This window comes from Bombina bombina, chromosome 6 (genome assembly GCF_027579735.1).
Source record: "Bombina bombina isolate aBomBom1 chromosome 6, aBomBom1.pri, whole genome shotgun sequence".
NCBI classification, from domain to species: domain Eukaryota; kingdom Metazoa; phylum Chordata; class Amphibia; order Anura; family Bombinatoridae; genus Bombina; species Bombina bombina.
The window spans coordinates 77621626-77646853 of record NC_069504.1 but is presented as its reverse complement, the minus strand read 5'-3'; the positions used below and the strand labels follow the sequence as shown (position 1 = coordinate 77646853).

The window sequence follows — 25228 nt, the reverse complement described above, 5'->3', positions numbered from 1 at the left end:
CTAAACCAGAACTAGAACACCTTAAAAACTATATCGATGAGAACCTCCGAAAAGGTTTTATAAGACCTAGTACCTCTCCTGCAGGTGCAGGCATATTTTTTGTTACCAACAAAGATGGCACGTTAAGACCAATCATTGATTACAGGGAATTGAACAGGCGTTCCAGAAAAAACAGGTACCCCCTACCTTTAATCCCTGAATTAATTGAAAGATTAAGGGGGGCCTCAATTTTCACTAAATTGGATCTTCGAGGTGCCTATAATCTTATACGAATGAGAGCTGGCGACGAATGGCTCACTGCTTTTCGGACTAGATATGGGCTATTCGAATATACAGTGATGCCATTCGGTCTGTGCAATGCCCCAGCAACATTCCAATGCTTAATCAATGATCTTTTCAGAGATATTTTGGATGTATATGTTGTTGTCTATTTGGACGATATTCTAGTTTACTCACAAAATTTAGATCAACATAGAATGCATGTTAGAGAGGTTCTCACTAGGTTACGAAAAAATAACCTATACGCTAAACTAGAAAAATGTATATTTGAATCAAATAATATCTCTTTTCTGGGGTATAACATCTCTCCTGAAGGAATCAAGATGCAAGATGACAAGGTTCAGGCCATTCATAATTGGCCGACTCCTCAATGTAAGAAAGATGTTCAACGTTTCCTTGGCTTCTCAAATTATTATAGGAAATTCATTCCTGGATTTGCTGCTATTACCAAACCTCTTACTGAACTCACCAAATTGAATCATCCTTTCAGGTGGACAAGCCATACTCAACAGGTATTTGACCTTTTAAAAAATAAATTCACTACAGCACCCATTCTCCAATACCCGGATTTAGAAAAGCAATTTATCCTGGAAGTTGACGCTTCTGAGTTCGCAATAGGGGCAATCCTCTCTCAAAGGAAATCATTCAAAGAACCCTTACATCCGGTCGCATTCTTCTCTAGATTGATGCAACCAGCAGAGTTAAATTATCCAGTTGGCGAGAAAGAATTACTTGCAATAAAGTGTTCCTTCGATCACTGGAGGCACTTGCTTGAGGGTGCAACACAACCAACTGTCATATATACTGACCATAAAAATCTGCAATATCTTCAGTCTAATCGAACTCTATCCTCCAGACAATTACGCTGGAGTCTTTACTTCTCTCGTTTCCATTACATCATTACCTACAGGCCTGGTACAAAAAATGGCAAGGCTGACGCCCTCTCTAGACAAGGTCCTAAACCTATAATACCATGCATTCCTACTACTATTGTTCCTAAGGACTCTATCATTGGAGTTATAACAAGTCTAACTACAGTGATAAAAGATGCTACTGCTATTGATCCATCAGTACCTCATACAGATCTTACTTACAATTCTGATGGCTTACTCTATAAGGACGGGAAGCTATACATACCTCCAAATCTTAGATCTTCAATCTTGAAAACAGTTCATGAATCTCCCCTTGCTGGACACATGGGAAGGGATAAAACTTTGGATTTACTTAAGAGATCTTTTTGGTGGCCTACTCTTAACCTCGATCTCAAAGAATATATTTCTAAATGTGTTATATGCGCAACCTCCAAACCTTCTAAACAACTCCCTGTGGGTCTTTTACAGCCTTTACCTGTACCTCAAGTACCCTGGGAGGCGGTATCCTTAGACTTTATCGTGGACTTACCTCTCTCTAACAAATATACCACTATAATGGTTGTCACCGATCTATTCTCAAAGATGGCACATTTCATACCGGTTACCTCCCTACCCACTTCCAAGTTCACCAGTGAATTGTTCATTCAAAACATTGTAAGACTGCATGGAATACCTAAAACCATCCTTAGTGACCGTGGAACCCAATTCACATCTAAGTTCTGGAGAAATTTGTGTGCTGCTCTGCATATAGAACAAAAACTCACCACTGCTTACCATCCTCAGACGAATGGGCAGACGGAGAGGGTGAACCAGTGGCTAGAGCAATACCTACGTTGTTTCTGCTCTCACCAACAAGATTCTTGGGCCACCTACTTGCCCCTAGCAGAATTTGCCTATAATAATAATAAGAGTTCTACAACTGGCACATCACCATTTTTTATAAATTATGGTTTACATCCAAATTTCACACTACTTCCGAAGATTGACACCCCATGTCCTCAGGTGAATGATCTGGTTAATGACATTTCTGCTAACTTTTCTTCAATTCGTGAACATATTCTTCAGGCACAGGCATCACAACGCAGGTACTACGATCTTCGCCACAGACCTAGTCCTCAATATTCCGTAGGACAACAAGTATGGCTCTCCACTAAGAACCTCAAGATACCTTATCCTTGTAGGAAACTAGGTAAACTCTTTTTGGGTCCTTACCCTATCGTCAGGGTAAATGGTCCAACAACAGTTACACTCCAACTACCATCAACTTTTAAGATACATCCAACTTTCCATGTGTCTCTTATCAAACCTTGCAACCTACCCATAACAAATATTACATCAGAAGACCCAATACCTTCTGCTAATCTTGATTGCCAGTATGAGGTTCATAGCATTCTGGATTCTAGACTACGTCGTGGGAATCTTTTCTATTTGGTTCATTGGAAAGGTTTTGGCCATGAGGATGATTCCTGGGAGCCTGCCTCGAACATATCTGCTCCACGTCTGATTTCCCTCTTCCATAGACGTAACCCTGATCGTCCTAGGCCTTGAACCTCGCTGTGGTTCTTTTTTGTGGGGGGCTCTGTCAGGGTTACTGCTTGCTAATGATCTGTCCCTTTAAGAGCCTCCTATATCAAGCACTTCCCCCCAGCATTCATTGCTGGTTAATTGAGAAATGATTCACAGCACAAGCGTTACACTGAGAGTTTTCCTCACTCTCCAACAGCCTCATAAATTCTTATTTGAAGAGTTCTGATAACATCTCTTATTTTTCATTCCTACATCTAGCAGCTCTTCTACTCAATTCAACACCGGAAGATATTGCATACTACAAGGAAATTAAACTAACTCGACATCAAACCCTGAAGCATTCACAAGGTAACAGGATTCAAGCAGCTTCATACACAGCACAGCAAGTAGCGGTGACGTCATCAGCTGCAGCCGCAACCGCTCTCCCTCTGAGTACCACGCTGCTGTTCATAACAAACGGACAAGTAACAATTCCTGTGTTCTCAGGTCAGACCCAATTATTTTACTATTAATCGTTATCCTTACTTATTTTGATGAACTTTACCTGCCTAATTAAGGAATACTATATTTTATGTTACTGCTTAATTTGAACTGTTTGCATTATCAAATGCCCTGAAAGTAATACAGTTTATGAAGTTAATAAACTGTCACTTATTGGGCAGATAGTAATACATTCTATGAAGCACTGACAACGAATTCATCAAGCTTCTTTTATGTTACAAACCTACTTTTGAGGAAATTGTTGGTTCTTATTTATAAAACAAAATTAAATGCTTGTTCAAATTGCTACAAATACAGACTATTACACTAATCTACTCAAGTTTTTATATCAAAATAGTCATTTCTTAGGAAAAAAAAAAGGGAGTAAAAAAAAAAGAAAAAAAAATACCACAAGAGGGAGGAGGGAAAGGAGTAAGTCCCAACAAATTTTTTTATTTTATTTTATAAACCAACATTGTGTACAGAACAACAAAAACATAATAGAATAATAGAATATGCCACACAGGGCCTATTATCCTAATACAAAAACAAGAAGGAGAGTTATCCATAGTTTAAACAACTAATAAATAGTCTTATAACAACTTCAATATAATATGTGCTCAATGCTGGTATTTTATATATAACCATAAAAATAATAAAGAAAAAGAAACAAGACAAAACAAAACAAAGCAAAACAAACAAACAAAAAAAGGGGGAGAAAGGGAGAGGAGAATCCTACTATCTGTCTCAAGGGTATAGCATAAACTGAGAAAGTAGTACTGTTACCTAAAGCCGTATTATTTTTTTAATCAAGCCAGCTACTAGGGAAATATCCAGCATATATGTTCATTTGAACAAACTCGGAATTTATCAGAGGCTTGACTAATTGTCTTTGGGCCTGAGTTGGCATGGTTTTAATAACCACTATCCATTTTTTAAAATAATTTTCTAATTGATCGTTATTCATATTAGGAATCTGCATCTGTTCTATTGTACTTTGGGCTATTAGTGTTTTTTTGAATTGTACAAAGCTAGGGGTTTTATGGGACTTCCATGATCTTAAGATAAGATTGCGTGCAATAAAAACCATAGTATTAATTAATTTATGATTTAAACAGTACTCCGAATATTTAAGCAGAAAAAACACAGTCAATGAGGTTATCTTGAAATTTAAATGAAGTACCATATTCATCCAATAGTCAATTTTCGCCCAAAATTGGGCGATTTTTGGGCAAGACCAGAAACAATGAAAGATATTAGCATTACTACTACTGCACCTTGTACACAAATTATTAGTCTTATACCACTTAGATATTCTTTCTGGTGTAATATATACGTTGAACAATAATTTTAAATGTGTCTCCCGCCAAGATGTCATAACCCATGAATTTTCAATAATTTTAAAGCTATCAGATATATCTTGTATAGTAATATTTGAAAAATACAATTGCCATTTAATTTGAAGAAATTCTAATTGTGCATTTGTGGAAAGGGCTTTCAGCATAGTATACAATGGGGAGATGGTATATATGCCATTTTGATATAATTTAATTCTAGGGGTGAGATCCCCTAGGGACCAATTTAAGCTGTATACTTGTTTCAATTCATCAATATAATGACGTATCTGTAGATATGCATAAAAATCTCTCCTTGTAAGACCAAATTTGATGCAAATATCAGTAAAGGATTCCACATATGAATCTGCTCTAATAAATTGGCTAATCCATTTCAAGCCTTTATTTTCCCATTCTATAAAAATATTGTTAGAGTAGCCGGGAATAAACTTGGGGTTACCCCTAATTGGAAGAAACTCAGATACATAGGGGAGTATATGACATTCTAAACAATAATCTTGCCAAGCCCTAATTACATTTTTAATAGTTACTAAATTACAAACAATAGATGGTAACTGAGTTAATGGGCAATGTAAAGTTGCTTTAAGGCTAAAAGGTGCTATTAGGTTAGATTCACACTGCAGAAAAGAAATATATTCCTTTTCCGTAATCCAGTCTAACGCTATTTTTATTAATGTTACTAAATTATAATGCTTGAGATTAGGAAATGCTAAACCTGCAGTTAGTCTAGGATTCATTAATCGCTTTAATGCAATGCGTGGCTTAGTACCTTTCCAGATAAACCGTGAACATAGACCATTAAATAATCGGATATCAGATTGGTATAAAAATACTGGAATATTTTGGAGTAGATACAAAATTTTAGGGAATAAAATGGTTTTAATTAACATTGCCCTAGCTGTTAGAGAGATAGGTTAAATGTGCCCAATCTTCGATTTTTTTTTTACAGAATTTGAATACTTCTGGAAAATTTAATTTATACCAGTCTTGTGGGTTATTACCTAGAGTTATCCCTAAATATGTAATTTGCGTTGTCTCTCTAAACGGATGACTAATCTTATTCCCAGGTAATTTATTAATCCATAAAAGTTCCGACTTGGAGAGATTAATCCTATATCCAGAAATTATGCCAAACAATTTAATATCTAATAATACTTTTGGGAGACTCACACTGAGATTACTAAGATACAAAAGTAAGTCATCCGCATAAAGTGACAATACAAATTTCTCCCGACCTACCTTTATACCATCTAAATTCTGACGTAGAAGAATCGCAAGGGGTTCTATCGCCAGATTAAAAAGAAGCGGGGAGATTGGGCAGCCTTGTCTGGTTCCTCTTTGTAAACTGAAACGCTCAGTTAATGAACCATTAACAATAATTGAGGATACTGGTTTACTATATATCGATCTAATACAGTCAGCGAACTGACCTGCAAAACCAAATTGCTCCAAAGTAAAAAAAATTCCCAACGAATTTAGAATATTACGATTTTCTGGACGGCAGCTATTTCCTCCTCGGCCAGGTATCTAGACCTGCCCTTCATTTTGTAGCTCTTCTGAAAATATGAAACCTGATTCTCGCAGGGGACTCAAAATCTCTGATTGTATTTCCACTGGTTGTAATCTAATAACCTTCTTCCATTTTAAATAGAACTTCCTGGCATTTTTTTCATTATTAGGCTCTAAGTTCATCTGTTCTATAATTAATTGGTCAATCATTTTTTGACCAAATTCAGCTATAGTTGGATATTTCTTAGCTTTCCAGTGGCGAAAGATTAGTATCCGCGCAGTTTGTATAGCCGTGGTGATAACGCGTATTCTTCTATTACAAAATTCTTATCAAATCTAAAAAAGAAGATACTCGCAGGTGTAAAAATCACCACCTGACTCACAACCCTATTTAACCAAAATGATATCTTCTCCCAAAATTGATATATCTTAGGGCAAGACCATAAGCAATGGAGTATATCAGCCTGTGGAGCTGAACAATGAAAACAATTCCCTTTACACTTCTTATCCCATTTTGATAAGCGGGTTGGCGTGATATATGCGAAATTTATCAGATAGCTGTGTGCTTTTTCCAGGAGGTAAACTTATAACCAACCACGGCTATACTCTGGTTAATATTCTTGTCTAGTAACTCGGAACCAATTTTAACCATCTGGTGTAAAGAATGTTGAGATGAATATTACCCCTATTTTTCATTATCATTCCATACCAAATTGATATGGAATGATAACCTGCACGGTACAACTGAATACCACTTCCTATTATCCCAAGCTGGAGGTTACCAAAATTTTTTTGAAGTGAGTGATTATAGAAATGTCTAACCTGTAAAAACGCAAAGAAATGATGCTTTGGGATGTCAAATTCTTCCTGTATCTGTATAAAGGATTTGAATATCCCTGACTCTTTCTCAATTAGTTGTCCCAAATACACTATACCTTTCCTTTGCCAGCTGTGAAAAATCCCATAACTTAGCCCTGGCGCAAATTCCGGATGGCCCACAATAGGGAGGAATTTAGAAAGCCTAAAATTAATTTTAAGTTCTGAGCAAAACTTCTGCCAGGTTTTAACCACAATACTTATCACCTTGATATTTAATATCGATGATGGCATTTTGTCCATAGGTGTATGTAGAATAGCTTTTAACGTGAAAGGCTTTATTAGGCTACCCTCTATGTCTATGAAAGAGCAATAATCTTTTTCTGTGATCCAATCAATTGCTATTTTTAGCATTGTAACCTGGTTGTATAATTCAAGATTAGGAAGTCCATAACCTCCATATTCTTTATCAAGATATAGAATATGTTTTGAAAGTCTCACCCTTCCTCCATTCCATATAAAAGCTTTACAGTCTTTATCATATCTCTTCAAATCTTCCTTTTTAATGGGAATTGGTAAGTTCTAAAGTATATACATCACCCGTGGAAATACAAATACTTTCAGCAACATAATTTTGTCCGATACCGAAATGGGCAATGGTCTCCATTTTTCCATCAAAAGACTGATTTCTTGGAAAGATTTAAGATGATTTAAAGTGTACCATAACCCTGGGTTTAAACCTAAATATAGTCCAAGATATTTTGTTTGTTCAACCTCTTAAAATGGATGTTGGCCTCTATGACTTTTGGGCCGTATGATCCAGAGTAATTCTGATTTAGAATAGTTTATTTTATACCCGGAGAAAGACCCAAATTCATTAATTATTTCTAGCAATATCGGTATATCATGCGCTGTTCTAGATAAAATAAAAAGTAATAAATCATCCGCGTATAGTGATAAGATTACCTTATAATTTCCCAGCTTAATTCCAGATAGCGTTTGTCTAAGTCTTACCGCTAATGGTTCTATCGAGAGGTTAAACAGTAAGGGCGACAAGGGGCATCCTTGTCTAGTCCCTTTCTTTAGCGTTATTTTAGGAGAAAATTGCCCATTTATAAACAACGTAGAACATGGTGCCTTATGAATTAATTTAACAAAATTGAGAAAGTTACCGCTAATACAAAAACGGGATAGTGCCGTGAATAGATGTTCCCATACTATAGCATCAAATGCTTTTTCAGCATCGAGAGTTAGAAGGGCCAGGTCTAGCTCCCCTGTTTTAGTTCTACCATTAACTTTATTCCAATACTGATTTAAGACCAATAACACTCTCCGTATATTCTTAGATGAATTCCTGCCTGGCATGAATCCCGTTTGGTCTGTATGGATCAGATTGTTAATATATTTTTTCAGTCTATCTGCCATTATTGCTGTAAGGAGTTTGTAATCATTGTTTAAAAGTGATATTGGCCTGTAAGCATTAGGGTTTTCTGGGTCTTTATCTTTTTTGTGTATGAGAATAATTGTGGAAGCAGCGAAAAGACTTGATTCTAAACCATTTTTAACAAAATAGTGATTAAATAGGTCCCTCAGTGTTACTCCTATTTCATTTTTAAGTATTCGGTAAAATTCAGCAGGTAGTTGGTCCGGTCCTGGAGCTTTATTTAATTTAACCTTCTCTATAGCTTTTAAAATTTCTATTTCCGATATTGGTTGGTTTAGATCTGCCCTTTCATCCACTGTTAATTGTGGGAGGGACACCTTATTCCTGAATAGCTCTTTAGCTTTCTCATTACAGGCTCCTGCCTCATATATTTCTAGATAGTGTTCATACATTATTCGACAGATCTCATTAGGCGCTGTATATCTTGTATCTCCTTTTTTAATTCAGGTAATATTTTTCCTTCCTTCTTTCCCCCCTTTAATTATTTTAGATAAGAATTTTGCTGACCTCCCGTGGTAACTAGCAAAGAAGGCATTTGACCTCCTATCCTGTTTTACACTTTTTATTTTTAGAACTCCCTCTCTTTCTGTTTTAGCTTTAATATAGCTAGCCCACGTTGCGTTATTAGGGCTATTGAGCTATAGTTTATAGCTATTTTTTAATTGGTTTGCCAGCTGGATATCCCGTTCCCGTATTTTTTTCCCCATTTAACCAGATATGCTTTTATTTCACCCCGAAGGACTGCTTTAGCAGCTTCCCAAAAAACCTCTATCTTCTTATAATAGTTTTTGTTATCTATTTTATATTGGTTCCATTTGTGGACTAAAAATCTGTTAAACTCCATATCTGCCATGATGACAGGATATGCTTTTATATAGAACTAACATATCTTAATAAAACATTTATATATTGGTTAAAAAGAGTGCTGAAGTCCCTTACTGTTTCACCAGGATTACTGTATCCCTGGTATTTCTCTCTCTAGTTTTCTCTAAGGAAGTACTGTACTGAGGCCCCAATATTCAAAGCATCAACAGACCATTGAGAAACTGCATTACTGTCATCGTTGGCCTCGCAGTCTGACAATCTGACGAGATATTCAAATAAAAGTGGCGTGCATTGTATTTCAACTGATTTCACAGCAGCTTATCTGCTTCTATGCATGCTCCAGCAGATAATGAGTGTTCACTTCTGCATTCTACCAAATCAATGGTAGATATAGATACAGCCATAGAAAGAAATGTGTGGGGGGAGTTAGAGCTGTACAGTTCGGAGACTTAAAAGATGGGGAGGCACTGCAGTATAAATTTGCAGGTAAAGTAATTAAAGTACATATTATTATATTTTGTCTCTATCCCAACTTGTGTTATGTCCCTTTAACATATATATCTAAGCTATCACTAATAAACACAACAAGCTAAAATAAATACATTTAAAGGAGCATAAAACAAGTTGGGATAGAGACAACATCTAATAATATATACTTTAATTACTTTACCTGCAAATTTATACTGCAGGCAGTGCCTCACCATTAAAGTAAATGTAAATTTTGATGCTAAAGTGCCCGATTTTTAAAAATTCGATTAAAAACAGGGGCAGTTTAATTCATCAAAATTTACATTTCACTTGTGTTGTGAAAAAAAACTTACCTTTTAAACTTGACAGCAGATCCAGCTTCCTCCGGTCGTCGCAAGTCATTTCTGATGTCAGAAATGATGGATAGGTCATCCTCCAATCACGGCTTCCCCCCGGGGGTATCAGTGTGTTCTTCAATGCCGTGATTGGAGAAAGCCGGATTCTTAATTTTAGACCCAGGAAGAGACTTTGCGACGGGTGGAGGAAGCTGGAGCTGCTGTCAAGATTAAAAGGTAAGTTTTTTTTTTTTTCCACAACAGGAGTGAAATGTAAATTTTGATGAATTAAAGTGCCCCTGTTTTTAATCGAATTTTTAAAAACCAGGCACTTTAGCATCAGAATTTACATTCACTTTAACACTTTCTTTTTCGTTTCTGAATTGCAAAGCTCTAACTCCCCCCCACACAATCCTTTTATGGATGTATCTATATCTATTGTTGTTTTGGTAGAATACAAAAATGCATAGGGATTATCTACTGGAGCATGCCTAGAAGCTGTTAACTCAGTTGAAATACAATGCCAGTGTCTAAACACTGATAAGGGGAGGTGGAGTTGGCTGCTCCAGACAGTTTAGCTATGTAATTCATTTTGCTTATTTTTGAAAATTATTTTAAAATACAATTTTTAAACATTTTTTTTTTCAAACTAGTTTTAATTAATTAGCCCTTTTTGGATATGCACAGATCTCAACCTGTTTTATGTCCCTTTAATTATGCAATATACATGCATAACAGTTTAAATATTGAATATCAATACAAGGCCTGACAACATTATATCTACAATGTTTGAAATAGAATGTATGGTCATGTATAATGCATATTAATTTAAGTATTGTATATATAAATTAAAATGTAGATATTCTTGCTTGATACGTTTTTATTATTTTAAATATAAATATATTTTTAAAATAGATATTTATGTTATAAAAGACAATTGCATTATAATTATAGTATTACATAACTGCATGCCTGTTATTTAATAATACAGTTGCAATGCTAATGCCTTTTGTAACATAAATATACATTTTAAAATTATATATTTATGTTTACAAGAAAAAGCACAAGAAAAAAATAAATACAACTCCAGGTGGGGCCCTCTTCATCCCAGTTACTGGAGCCAGGGGCCATCTTTGCGGCGGTAGACTTTGGCAGACTCTTCTGCCGTCTTCACTCCGCAATCTTCATTCACGTTGGATTTAATTAGCCAATATCAAGAACGTTTTTAAATGTAAATTCTAATCATCCAATCAAAAAGGATAATTTTAGAATTTAAATTTAAAAATGTTCTTGCTAATAGGGATTGACTAATTTAAAATCAGTCAATCTGTATTGTAGTACCCCTATATATAGGGTTTCCGTGATTCCCGGAATTTCAGTGTGCAGCGGCGACCACATGAAGACCAGGGCTCGTGGAAGAGAGCTGAAGAAAAGAATATGCGGAGCTGAGTAGGCAGAAGAGGCCACCGAAGGAAAGGTGGGCCCCTGGCAACAGGAGCTGGGGCGAAGAGGGCACCGACGTGAATGAAGATTGTGGAGTGGAGGTGGTGGGAGAGGCCACTGAAGTACGCCTCAGCCACGAAGGTGAGCCCTTGGATGAAGAAGGCCCAATGTCGAATCAATTGGAGCCGGATTTCCAACTTTTGTGGTTACGGCTTTTTTGGGGTGGGTTTTTTATTTTTAAGAATATACTATTTTATTTTATTTATTTTTTAGGTAGATTTTGTTATTTTTGGGGGTTACTTGTATTGTAGAGGGGGGTTGGTTTATCATTGTTTTGTTGTGTGTTAAAGAGCTGAATTATCTTTAGGTCAATGCTCTACAAAAGGCCCTAATTTATTTTCGTGTTAGGGTTCAGTTGTTTTTTTGTTTTGTTTTGGGTGTTTTTTTTTATGGGGCATGCAGATTAGTGCTTGGTATAATGGTGGGTTATTTATTTTAGATACTGTAGTTTATTATTTTTTGTAACATATATTATTTTATTTTTTGTAATTTAGGGGGTTTAGTTTAGAGGGGGGTTAGGTGTTAGGTAGATTAGGGTTATATTGTGTTTGGGGTTGTGGCATTTTAGGTTAAATTTTTATTTTTTTGTAACTTAGATTTTTTTCTTTAAGTAACTTAGGGGTTTAGTTTAGAGGGGGTTAGGTTAGTGTGTGTTTAGGGTATGTGACAGTATAGGGGTTAATAGTTTAGATACTTGCAGTGGTTATGTATCGGTATAGGGTTAATTTGATAGTACATGCGTGGGTATGTGGCAGTTTAGATCTTTATTAGTGTAGTTTTAGTTTGCAATCGTGGTATACTTCGGTTTAGGGTTATTAGAATTAGTGTTTGAGCACAGCAGTTATATTGCAAAGGATCCTTTACTATACAGCACCAATATGGAGGACAATGCTGGGTGTTATCTATAGCCAACATAGCCGACCAATGGCATGTATAGTAAACGCCTCTAGGAGATGCTGCTATGTTGGGAGCTTGGAATATTTCGACAGGCTCGCTCGACATAGTGATGGATCCTTTGGAATATGTTGCCGCCTCGTAACACTTTCGATCATCGGGGCCTTAGTGTTTATACTTCTTTGGACGCATTATGAATATTTGAAAGACATTCTGATTTTTTTTTCTGTCTTTTTTTATTTTTATTTTTTAATTCTTGAGGTCTTACTATGTATCTTAAATTACATGAGCATTGCATACCACTACGTTAGAATTATAGCTGATGAAATTCTGTATTTTAAAAGTATGTCCAAATCTATCAACAATGACTTTCTTTTTGATAATATATTTACAAAATGGGCAAGATCTACACACAGAGAAATTTAGTGTCTGCCTCTTGTGATTTTCAGATTTAAATTGCATGAAAAAAGGAAAATTAATGATACAAGTATATTAATGATAAAAGTATAAATAAGTATATCATTTTTTCTTTTACTATATATAATTGAACATTTTATATTACAATCCGAAAACATTCTTGATGTTTATATACAGAATTAAAATGCCGGTGTCCTGTGCAGCTTTCGGATGCAAATCAAGGTATACTCTGCAGGCAAGAGAAAAGGGAATAACATTTCACAGGTAACATTACAATTTAGTTTTGTTTTTTGAATTATTATTAATACTAATAATAATGTGCCAACATATTCTGCAGCACTATACAGAAGGTAAATAAACAAATAAAATTAATATGTAACTATAAAGAGCGAAATGGGTGTTAGCAGATCTTAAGTCAGTTACTTGAGCTGCTATGCAGTATTTTTGTGTCCAAATTTAGACACATGAACATAAAGGGACAGTCTACACCTTAGACATCTTAAAGTCTTACTTTAGAAAAAGCTGCAAATATCCTCCTGCACCTTTCTATATAATGCAGCATTAATAGTAAAAAAGTTATTTTAAAATGAATAGTGTTTCTGGCCACTTTGAAATGGCTGCCAAGCAGCACCCACTGATGACATCACAATCTGGGCTGCATCTAGGCACTGCTGAAAAACATTGACAGTCTATTGAATCCTATTAGGGAGTCTTTTGTAACTAGTGAAGCCTTTAATGCAGCCCAGATCGTGATGTCTTCAGTGGGCAGAGCTTGGCAGCCATTTCAAAGTGACCAGAAACAATATTCATTTTAAATAACATTTTTACTGTTACTGCTGTATGATAAAGAAAGGGTGCAGGATGATAATTGCAGCTTAATCTAAAGTAAGACTTAAAGGGACACTGAACCCAATTTTTTTCTTTTGTGATTCAGATAGAGCTTGACATTTTAAGCAATTTTCTAATTTACTCCTTTTATCAAATTTTCTTCATTCTCTTGGTATCTTTATTTGAAATGCAAGAATGTAAGTTTAGATGCCGGCCCATTTTTGGTGAACAACCTGGGTTGTCCTTGCTGATTGGTGGATACATTCATCCACCAATAAAAAAAAATGCATGGCCAGAGTTCTGAACCCCAAAAAAAGCTTAGATGCCTTCTTTTTCAAACAAAGATAGCAAGAGAACTAAGACAAATTGATAATAGGAGAAAATTAGAAAGTTGCTTAAAATTGCATGCTCTATCTGAATCACAAAAGAAAAAATTTGGGCTCAGTGTCCCTTTAAAGGGACCTTAAATACTTAACTTTATTAAAAAATGTTATAATGCTTATATGGTAGACAATAATGTTTTATTTCAAACCGCATTGTTTCCCCCCCCCATATATAAGCCTCCCTTCTAATAATTAATTTTAAACTCCTGTTTTCCCATTCCTTTGATCATCCGTCCCTACGCTGCTAATGTGCTGGGGACAATTCCAAGTGTGGCTAAGATTATGCCTGTGAGCGCGCACGCATTAAGCCGTTGCAATGTCCAGCAGCAATCATAAGTGTACCTCTGGCTCGGAAAAACTGAAAATAGCATCTTCATAAAATACTATCGATGACAATCCGCTTCACTAACATATCTGTCATACAAATCTCTATGAAGATCGCTCTCTGCAACAGAGTTAGCGAGCTTCATAGATGCGGCAAAGACTTCTCTTAGTTTGCGCATGCACGGTAGTGAATAAGGAAGCGCACATCACGTCAATAGGCTATCTGATGCAACGCACGTTACAACATGGCGGCTACCACTGCATTCAGTAGATGGTGGTTTAGGTATTTGCACAGAGCTTAGATAACAAAGTAAAAAACAAATAACATTCAAATCTATAAACAGTTTGTAAAATTAATTTATAAAAACATAGAAACAGAAGGTGTTTAGGGTCCCTTTTAAGATGACTAAATTGTAGACTATCACTCTTGGGTCTCCCTATGAGTAAAAAGGGGAAACCAGACGTGGACTCCTTGCACATATGCCCTAGAGAGATGCAACTGCACCTCACTGACGAGGCCCAAAGGAGGCCGAAACGTACGTCTGGGGTTTGTTGTTTTCTCATGTTCAGAGAAGAATTGCCTGGTATTTTGGCGCTAGACTGTCATTGGGCAGGATCAGACTGATATGCTACAGGATATTTTTTCTCTGTGAAAGGCTAAATGCGTTAAAAGAGACTGCACCCTGAGTGGTACTGGCCTTGTGGACAAGCACGGAAGTTTTTCTAGCTTTTGTTCTGTCTCAGTTGAGTGTGTCTCTCTATTTTCTTTTTTCTTGTTTGTATGCAAATTACTCTTGGGTCTCCCTATGAGTAAAAAGGGAAAACCAGACGTGGACTCCTTACACATATGCCCTAGAGAGATGCAACTGCACCTCACTGACGAGGCCCAAAGGCGGCCGAAACGTACGTCTGGGGTTTGTTGTTTTCTCTTGTTCAAAGAAGAATTGCCTGGTATTTTGGCGCTAGACTGTCATTGGGCAGGATCAGACTGATATGCTACATGATATTTTTTCTCTGTGAAAGGCATAATGTGCTGAAAGAGACTGCACCCTGAGTGAGTGGCACTGGCCTTGTGGACAAGCACGGAGGTTTTTCTAGCTTTTGTTCTGTCTCAGTTGAGTGTGTCTCTCTGTTTTCTTTTTTCTAAATTGTAGACTGTCCCTTTAAAGGGACATGAAACCCTGAATTTTTCTTTTTTAACTCAGAACATACACTTTTAGACAACTTTCCAATTGACTACTATTATCTTTTTATATGCACATTTTCTTAGACATCAGTTCCTACTGAGCATGTGCAAGAGTTCACAGTGTATACGTCTGTGAGTTTGTAATTGGCTGATGGCCGTCACATGATAGATACAGTGGGCAGGTAAATTTGAAGCAGTCTCTGACATTTTATTGATAATTTGAAATACAGATTGTTATTGTATTTTCTTTTTATTGTGCATTTGGGGATTATGTGGTTCTATGCTCCTTTTATATTGAAAAATACTTGAAAGATTATTAAAAAAAAAAAAGCCCCCCCCCCCCCAAATTTTTTTTTTTTTTTTTTCTAGTTTCTGTCAGAAGTCTTCAACCTTCAACCTCTCCAATTCTTAGTTTGATCTATTCTGTATATCAGGGCTCGACAAACCCAGGAGCCTGGGAGCCATGGCTCCTAGAATTTTACCCATGGCTCTGAACGTTTTGGGTTATTCTCTATATATTTATAAACAAATCCCACTGTCTGGCTCCTAAAAATATGTCTGGCTCCTAAATATACTTACTGGCTCCTAATTTTTAAACAGATTTGTCAAGCACTGCTGTATATAGTCTAGAAGTAACCCAGCAATGTTGGTGGTTCTGCGAGGGCATGCATATGGTGCCATTGCCCTTTTTCATAATTCTGTTTCTATTTAATATGTAAACCTAAATTCAGCATTTCAAAGTAAGGAGATTTAAAGGCTTTTACATTTTGTTTGTAAGATTTCCAAGATCTAATCCTGTCTTGCTGGAAAAATGGAGGATTGCTATGAAGAGGGCGACAAGCACTGGAGAGCTCTGGATGCCTTCCCGATACCAGAGACTCTGTAGCCTTCATTTTAAAGAGAGCTGCTTTGACACCACTGGGCAAACAAAGAGGCTGAGGGGCGATGTTATTCCTAGCATCTTTAATTTTCCAGAGCACATGCAGGTATTAAGTTTTATTATATTATATGAGCTTAATAAAATACCATTGTAATGATATATTCTGGATTTTGCTTAGTCTAGCTGAATAGTTTAAAGGCACATTCTTATGTAAAAATGACATTGTCTAATTTGTTATTTTTCCCATTACTGTCTGGAGCTTACTATGGACCAGACTTCAAGCGGAGTACAAAAATGCAAGGAGAATGGAACTTATTATACTACAGTTTATAAATATGTGACCCCACTCAACTAAGTGTATAGTTTAGTCAACTAAGATATAGCCATCCAGGGTTCGTTCCTGGATGGGAAATATAGATGTTTTATTTCATTTTATTTTGGAGATTACTGTATAGATATAGGGTACAAAAGTAATAACTGTTAATACCTTGTGACATATGAGAATATTTTATTACACCATAAGCATTTCTCTATATATAATTGAGATACCGTTAACTATAACTGAAATATGGTATAATTATGTTAGACTCCATAATAAGATAAAACTACAGTTTGGTTGTCTCATATATTCCCTTGATATAGTGGTTAGTGCTATAGACTGGGAAGCTTTAGACTCAGGTTCGACTCCCAGATAGGAGTCTGTCGTGGTCAGTAAGGGAGTTTGATGTAACTTAGTCCGCTTGTGTATATATATATATATTTTGTGTTTTTGCACACACACACACACACACACACACACACACACACATATATATATATATATATATATATATATATATATATATATATATATATATATATATATATATATATATATATATCATGTGTCTATTTTGTATTTACTTTATTTATTTATTAATTGCTTTATTGTATATTTTCTTTATGAATCGTTACTATTATGCTAGGACTGTGGCAAATCGATCCCATTGTTGGTAATGATTTCTTTCCTATAGCTAACTATTATCAATTTGGTAAAATTAACAGTAAACTAATCTCATGTTAGTGTTCTACAATGTAGAGAGATATAAGTATATCTATGATCTATTATAGTAGTATAGTTTATATTTAATCTCTATCAGCTTTCCAAATAAGCTAAAATGTCAAAGTAAATTTGTCTTTCTAATATGTATACAATTTTTGTAGTATCCAGACTTAAGTTGTGAAAATTCTCTCTAAGGTTAATTCATGAAACTCTATCATATGTGTAATGTGTGTGTGTGTTTTTTTTTTTTTACCCAATAGCTGTTCAGGAAGGGTTTTAAATAGTGTGCTCTTGAGGTTTTTCATTAAGCTATGATAACGGCTCTTTAGCTGAAACGCGTAAGCATCTCCTGCACAGCTGTTTGTTTGTTTCGTTGCTTTTAACATGCTTGTGGACTTTAACTTTAACTTTACCATGAATAAACGCTAAGTTTTATACAAAGGATATTTGGATGTTGCTCTGTTTCGTTTCTTCATTATAATACAGTTTATACATACAACCTAAAGGTAGGTTTATCTGATTTGTAATACTTTTGTAAACATAGTACCATCAGAAAGTTAGTATAACATTTAGTCACGAATAAGAAGGTGCTACCCAGGTGCTGAACAAAAAATGGTCCGGGCCCGGCTCCTATGCTTACATTCTTACTTTTTCAAATAAAGATAGCAAGGGAATGAAGAAAAATGTATAATAGGAGTAAATTAGAAAGTTGCTTAAAATTGCACACTCTGTCTGAATCATGGGTTTTGTGTCCCTTTTCTGGAAATGCTTTTTTTATAACAAATTTCTGATCTCTGTTTTCTGCCGGGGGTGGCTGGATGTGGTCCCATAGCTTGGAAAGTCTTGATATACATGAAGATTACTGTATTTAGACCTGGAGTAAATTATTGTCATGATTGTATTTTAAAAAGATATAAGAAATTGTATGTATTCTTTTAGAAAGTATTTTTAATAACCTTATTCTCCCCAGTTCAAGACAGAGGTCTCTAATAACCCCCCTCAAGAAACATCAGAAGCCACCACAGTTAATGATCCTGTAATGCCTGTAGTGGAGATCACAGAACCCCCTATGGAATGGGCGGAACCAGCTGAGAAGGACAACGTCAGCAGTCAGGTGCAGCTCCAGGTATTTATTTTAATGTTGAAGATTTATAGGAAAGTTCATGCACAGTGCATCAGTGTGTTTTATATATTCTAGGATCAGCTCCAACGGTGGGCAGATGGCTGAGCTAGACTATTGCATCTCTGCATTTATTTAATGAACCATGTATTACAAATTTCCCTTCATATACAGTTGCTCTTCAGTTTGCCATGCATCAGTCCATAAAATACCAGGTACAGGTAAAAACACATTTTCCAACCTTCTAAATGTTGTACAAATAAAACTATACATTATTTAGTGCCAATGTTATCTTGGAAACCAACGTACCTGAATATTGATCAAGCACACAAGCAACACTTTAGTTTACACCAATACAGTAGATAGAACTGGAATAGAACTTCAATAAACCCATATAAGCTTTGAGTGTTACAATATATTAGAGGCTAGAAAGGGGGGAGAGGAGAAAAAAAAGATAGTAAACAAACATACAAAGTCTAGTATCTTTTTTTTTCCCACAACTTGCCTCCTACTGCATCCTCTCACTCCAAGATGCACACTCCTTTCCCATTTTTCATTTAAAAAAGCTGCTCTTGCCTGCTGAAAAAGTCATCTATACTGAAAATGTCCATGCTGTAGAAAATATATGTAAACAAGAGGAACCAGCATAAAGCAATCTGTATTGTTCCTTGAAAGTGAATATTCGTATTAGGAATTGATAAACGAATCAATAGGAGGTTAAAATAAAATTTCAGTTATGGATTCAGCCAAAGTATTTAACATTTAGACTTCATAAAATGTCAAATAAGTTATGTCAATTCTTTCATATTTTATATTTTTTGTTCATACTAATTATTTTGTTTTAGGATCATCTTTATTTTATCCCTGATGTTGAAACGTTGAAGAGAAAGCTGCAAGCTTCAGAAGATTCAAGGGCTCAAAAAGAAAAAGAGCTAAGAAACGCAAAAGACAGAGAGAAACGCTTGCGGCAGACTTGCCCAAGCATCTATCAGGAACTTGGCAAGAAAAACTTACTCACTCCACAACTCCACCAAAGGCTGTTACCATATGGAGGTACCGTGTGGTTTGTGTAATAAGAATAGGCTTTGTGAAACCAGTGTAGATGTGTGCATTTATTAACAAACTTACTTTCCGTTTTCCTCAGTTCGTTTAGTTCCAATGCTGGTTTTATTAAAACAGAAGTTTGTAACTCAAAATATATGTGAAAATAAATACATTTTGGTTTGCACTTTGTTCTAAAATAGGTGTCTAAATTCTGTAAAATTAAGGCTAACTTTGTTATTCATTTGTGTGATGAATTACAGATGTATGCACATGTCTAGTTGCTTATTTATGTATAAAAAGTATGTTATAGATAAGTGTATAAACCTCATTTCTTTCTAATGACACAGTGAGTCCACGGATCATCATCAATTACTGTTGGGAATATCACTCCTGGCCAGCAGGAGGAGGCAAAGAGCACCACAGCAAAGCTGTTAAATATCACTCCCCTACCCACAATTCCCCAGTCATTCTCTTTGCCTGTAGTGCAAGGAGGAGGTGGCTTTTGAGCACTTGAGAACTTGTGAGGTACAATCCTCACTGCGTTTTCTCAAGAATATGCTGCCCTAACTAGAGAACCTGAGTAAGTTTACTCAGTTTTTCTCTCTTCACAGGTCCATGTGAGGTGCTGCACCCTCTCAAACCAGGTGAGCTGTCCTGCTGCCGGACAGCACTTTCAGTTAAGTGCCATTTTAATTTTCTTTTGCAAGGAGATTGCTGGCACTTGTTACAGCTAAAAGCTGTCTTATTTAATATGGGACTTTATTAAACCTTCATGTTTGGGGTTTCTTTTAGGCAGTTTGGGCATTGAGACTGTGAGGTGATTTATGGTGGCTCAGTGTGTTATAGTAGTTGTTATACTTTAACTTTTGGAGATTACTGTTGAAAGCCGTTTTATTCGGCAGTTAGGGCTCTGTAACTGCTCTGTATTTGAAAATGAGCTGCAGGACTGGTAGGCACCTCAGTAAAGCTACTGAGGTGTATAGGAAGCCTGAGGTCTATTTGGTTTGTTGCGCTAACACACATTTCTATTTAAAGATACAGTACACATTTTTTATTTTCAAATAAATAATTTTTACACTTTATCCTTATTTATTACATAAGATGGATCAAGAGGCTTTTTAAACTATTATCCCAGGCAAAGTTGCTGCTTGTCAGTTATGTTTTGATGCTCAGGTGGAACCCCCAGTTCCTATTTGTTCCTCATGCATTGAGAGAACTTTTAAGTTATAGAGATAAAATATTTGACAATGAGCCACCATTATCCCAGGTAAATGTTGTTCAGGTGTCTCCTGTTGCAGATATGCCGCAGCTTTCTCCTCAAGTGTCCCAACTTTTTCAGTTTCCACATACAGTGCCCTGTGTTTCCTCTTGCAATCCTGTAGGATTTTCTCTACAAGACATTGCTTCCCAGGTATCCCTTGCGGTATATGAGGCCTTGTCAGCTTTCCCCATGTTGTAGGGAAGGCGTAAAAGGAAATTTAAGGAAACAGTTAGTAAGGTTTCTGATCAAGTTCTGGCTATCCAGAGTTTCCCTTCCCATAAGCCTGAGGAAGAAGACATGTCGGTAGCATCTGAGGGGGAAATCTCAAACTCAGACAGTGTAATTCCTTCTTCTGATGCTGAAGTGGTATCCTTCAGATTTAAGCTAGAACACCTTCGCTTATTACTTAAGGAGGGTTTGGCTACTGTGGACAACTCCGACACAACTATCGTAGTCAATCCTAAAAAGTCTAGTAAATTGAACAAATACTTCGATGTTCCCTCCGCGGTGGAGGTTTTTCCGGTTCCTGACCATGCTGCGGAGATTATTGCTTGAAAATGGGAAAGACCTGGTATTTCCTTTTCTCCATCTCCTATTTTTAAGAAGATGTTTCCTATAGCGGATTCTATTAAGGAGTCGTGGCGTTCCTAAGGTAGAAGGAGCGATCTCCACTTTGACCAAGAGGACTACTATTCCCATAGAGGATAGTTATTTTAAAGATCCAAAGGATAAAAAAATTGGAGGCTTTACTAAAAAAGATGTATGTCCACCAGGGTCTACAATGGCAACCTGTGGTGTGTATCGCCACTGTTACCAGCGCAGCAGCTTACTGGTTTGATGCGTTGTCTGAATCTCTTCCGACGGATACCCCTCTTGATGAGATCCAGGACAGGATTAAGGCTCTCAAGTTAGCCAATTCCTTCATTACAGATGCTTCCTTACAGGTTATTAAACTGGGAGCCAAAATTTCTGGTTTTGCAATCCTAGCCCACAGGGCCTTGTGGTTGAAGTCCTGGTTTGCGGATGTTTCATCTAAATCTAAGCTCATGGCTATTCCTTAAAGGGTAAGGCCTTGTTTGGACCTGGTTTGGCGGAAATTATCTCAGATATTACTGGAGGGAAGGGTTCTTTTCTTCCTCAAGATAAAAAGAATAAGCAGAAGGGACGCCAGAGTCATTTTCGTTCCTTTCATAACTTTAATGGCAAGTCTTCCTCCCCTTCCTCCAAGCAAGATCAAGCCAAGCCTTCCTGGAAGCCCAACCAGTCCTGGAATAAGGGAAAACAATCTAAAAAGCCTACTGCTGATTCCAAGTCAGCATGAAGGGTTGGCCCCCGATCCGGGAGCGGATATTGTAGGGGGCAGACTCTCTCTCTTTTTTCCTAGGCTTGGATAAGAGATGTACCGGATCCCTGGGCGGTGGACATTGTCTCCCAGGGATACAAAATAGACTTAAAATCTTATCCTCCCAGAGGCAGGTTTCTCCTCTCCAGATTATCTGTAGACCAGATAAAAAGAGAGGCGTTCTTACATTGTGTCAAGGACCTTGCCGCCCTGGGGGTAATAGTTCCAGTTCCCTTTCAGGAAATGGGTCTTGGATTTTACTTGAATCTGTTCGTAGTTCCCAAAAAGGAGGGAACTTTTCGACCAATCCTAGATCTAAAATGTTTAAACAAGTTTCTCATAGTGCCATCCTTCAAGATGGAGACTATACGCTCCATTCTTCCCTTGGCACAAGAGGGTCAGTTCATGACAACCATAGAGCTAAAGGATGCATACCTTCATGTTCCCATTCACAGGGACCATCACAAGTGTCTGAGATTTGCTTTTTTGGACAATCATTTCCAGTTCGCAGCCCTTCCATTCGTCCTTGCCACAGCTCCCAGAATTTTTTCAAAGGTTCTGGGGGCTCTTTTAGCTGTGCTTCGATCTCGGGGCATTGCAGTGTAACCTTATCTGGACGACATTCTGGTTCAGGCGCCATCTTTTCAACAAGCAGAATCTCATACGGAGATCTTGTTGTCTTTTCTTTGATCCCACGGATGGAAGGTGAATCGGGGAAAAAAGTTCTCTGGTTCCAGGTACAAGGGTCGTATTTTTGGGCACCATAATAGACTCCCTGTTACTGAAGATTTTTCTGACGGAGGTCAGAAAAAGAAAGAGTTTCGACTCTTGTCTTGCCCTTCAGTCCTCTCCACGGCCGTCAGTGGCTTAATGTATGGAGGTAATCAGTCTGATGGTGGCTTCCATTGACATCATTCTGTTTGCTCGGTTCCATCGCAGACCTCTGCAGTTATGCATGCTCAGACAATGGAATGGGGACTATACAGAGCTGTCTCCATGTGTAGATCTAGATCAGGCGTCAATAGACTCTCTTCTGTGGTGGCTTTCTCAGGATCATCTCTCCCAGGATGCTTGCTTCCGCAGACCCTCCTGGGTGATTGTGACCACGGATGCCAGCCTTCTAGGTTGGGGAGCAGTATGGGGCTCGTTGAAGGTTCAGGGCTTATGAACCCAGGAGGAGTCAGTCGGCCCATAAAAATCTGGGAGCTGAGAGCAATCTTTAATGCTCTTCTGGCCTGGCCTCAGTTAGCCTTAGCCCGGTTTATCAGATTCCAGTCGGACAACATAACCTTGGTGGCCTACATCAACCACCAGGGGGAATTCGGAGTTCCTATTCAGTGGGCGGAGACCAACAACTGCTGTTTTTCTGCGATCCACAACCCAGAAGTGGATTTTCTGAGCAGACAGACTTTTCATCCCGGGGAGTAGGAACTAAATTCAGATGTGTTTTCCAGCTTGACCCTCAAGTGGAGGCAGCCGGAGTTGGATCTCATGGCTTCTCATCAGAATGCCAAACTTCCGAGATACGGCTCGAGGTCAAGAGATCCGCAGGCATTTCTGATCGATGCTCTGGCAGTTCCTTGGAACTTCAGTCTAGCATACCTGTTTCCTCCGTTCGCTCTCCTGCCAAGAGTCATTGCTCTAATCAAGCAGGAGAGGGCATCTGTAATTCTTATAGCCCCGGCGTGGCCTCGCAGGATTTGGTATGTCATCCTTTCCACCTTGGAGACTGCCTCTGAGGAAGGACCTCCTACTTCAGGGTCCCTTCCTTCATCCAAATCTCGTTTCTCTGAAGCTGACTGACTCTAAACGCTTAGTTTTATCTAAGTGTGGATTTTCAGAGTCGGTCATTGAGACCTTGATTCAGACTCGTAAACCTGTAACTTGCAGGATTTACCATAAGATCTGGCGTAAATACTTTTATTGGTGTGAATCCAAAGTATACTCTTGGAGTAGAGTAAGGATTCCTAGGATTTTGTACTTTCTCCAGGATGGTCTGGAGAAGGGTTTGTTGGCAAGTACTCTAAAGGGTCAGATTTCGGCATTGTCTATTTTGTTACATAAGCGCTTGGCGGATGTGCCAGACGTGCAATCATTTTGTCAGGCCTTGGTTAGAATTCGTCCTGTGTTTAAACCTGTTACTCCTCCATGGAGTCTTAACCTTGTTCTTAAAGTTTTCCATCAGGCTCAAAGTCTATGCATTCCTTAGATATTAAGATGTTATCTTTGAAAGTTTTTTTTTCTTGTTGCTATTTCCTCTGCTCTGAGAGTTTCTTAACTCTCTGCTTTACAGTGTGATTCCCCTTATCTTATATTTCACTCTGATAAGGTGGTTCTGTGTACTAAGTTTGGTTTCCTGCCCAAAGAATATTAATCCGGAAATTGTTGTACCTTCTTTGTGTCCTAATCCTTCTTCTCACAAAGAACGCTTGTTACATAATCTGGATGTTGTGCGAGCGCTAAAATTTTATTTGCAGAAAACTAAGGACTTTTGTCAGTCTTCTGCATTGTTTGCTTTTTGGGAAACGCAAGGGTTAGAAAACTACGGCTACTTCACTTTCCTTTTGGCTGAAGAGCGTTATTCGCTTGGCATATGAGACTGCTGGACAGCAACCTCCTGAGAATATTACAGCTCATTCCACAAGGGCTGTTTCTTCTTCCTGGGCCTTCAAAAATGAAGCTTCTGTGGAACAGATTTGCAAGGCTGCAACTTGGTAATTTTTGCACACTTTTTCCAAATTCTATAAATTCGATACTTTTGCCTCGGCTGAGGCTTGTTTTGGGAGAAAGGTTCTTCAAACAGTTGTTCTTCTGTTTAGGTTCCTGTTTTGTCCCTCCCTTATCATCTGTGTCCTCTGGCTTGGGTTTTGGTTCCCAACAGTAATTGATGATGATCCGTGGACATTAGAAAGAAAACAAAATTTATGCTTATCTGATATTTATTTATTTCTTGACACGGGGAGTCCACGGCCCGCCCTGTATTCAGACAGTTTCGAATGACTGGGGGATTGTGGGTAGGGGAGTTATATTTAACAGCTTTGCTGTGGTGCTCTTTGCCTCCTCCTGCTGGCCAGGAGTGATATTCCCAACAGTA

The 25228-nt window shown here is 37.5% G+C and overlaps 1 protein-coding gene across 2 annotated transcripts in view; it reads left to right on the top strand.

Moving 5' to 3' along the window:
* Positions 1–25228, top strand: part of THAP9 (THAP domain containing 9) — a 65762-nt gene that overhangs the window by 17135 nt on the left and 23399 nt on the right. The window contains exons 1-5 of one of the 2 annotated variants that reach the window (XM_053716481.1): positions 2930–3164; positions 12902–12988; positions 16224–16431; positions 18338–18493; positions 19333–19540. In XM_053716481.1, the coding sequence (XP_053572456.1) occupies positions 12909–12988; positions 16224–16431; positions 18338–18493; positions 19333–19540 (652 nt within the window). In that variant the 5' untranslated portion in view covers positions 2930–3164; positions 12902–12908. Of the gene's footprint in view, positions 1–2929; positions 3165–12901; positions 12989–16223; positions 16432–18337; positions 18494–19332; positions 19541–25228 lie in introns of those variants that run through there. The other variant, XM_053716480.1, reaches the window with a different exon arrangement.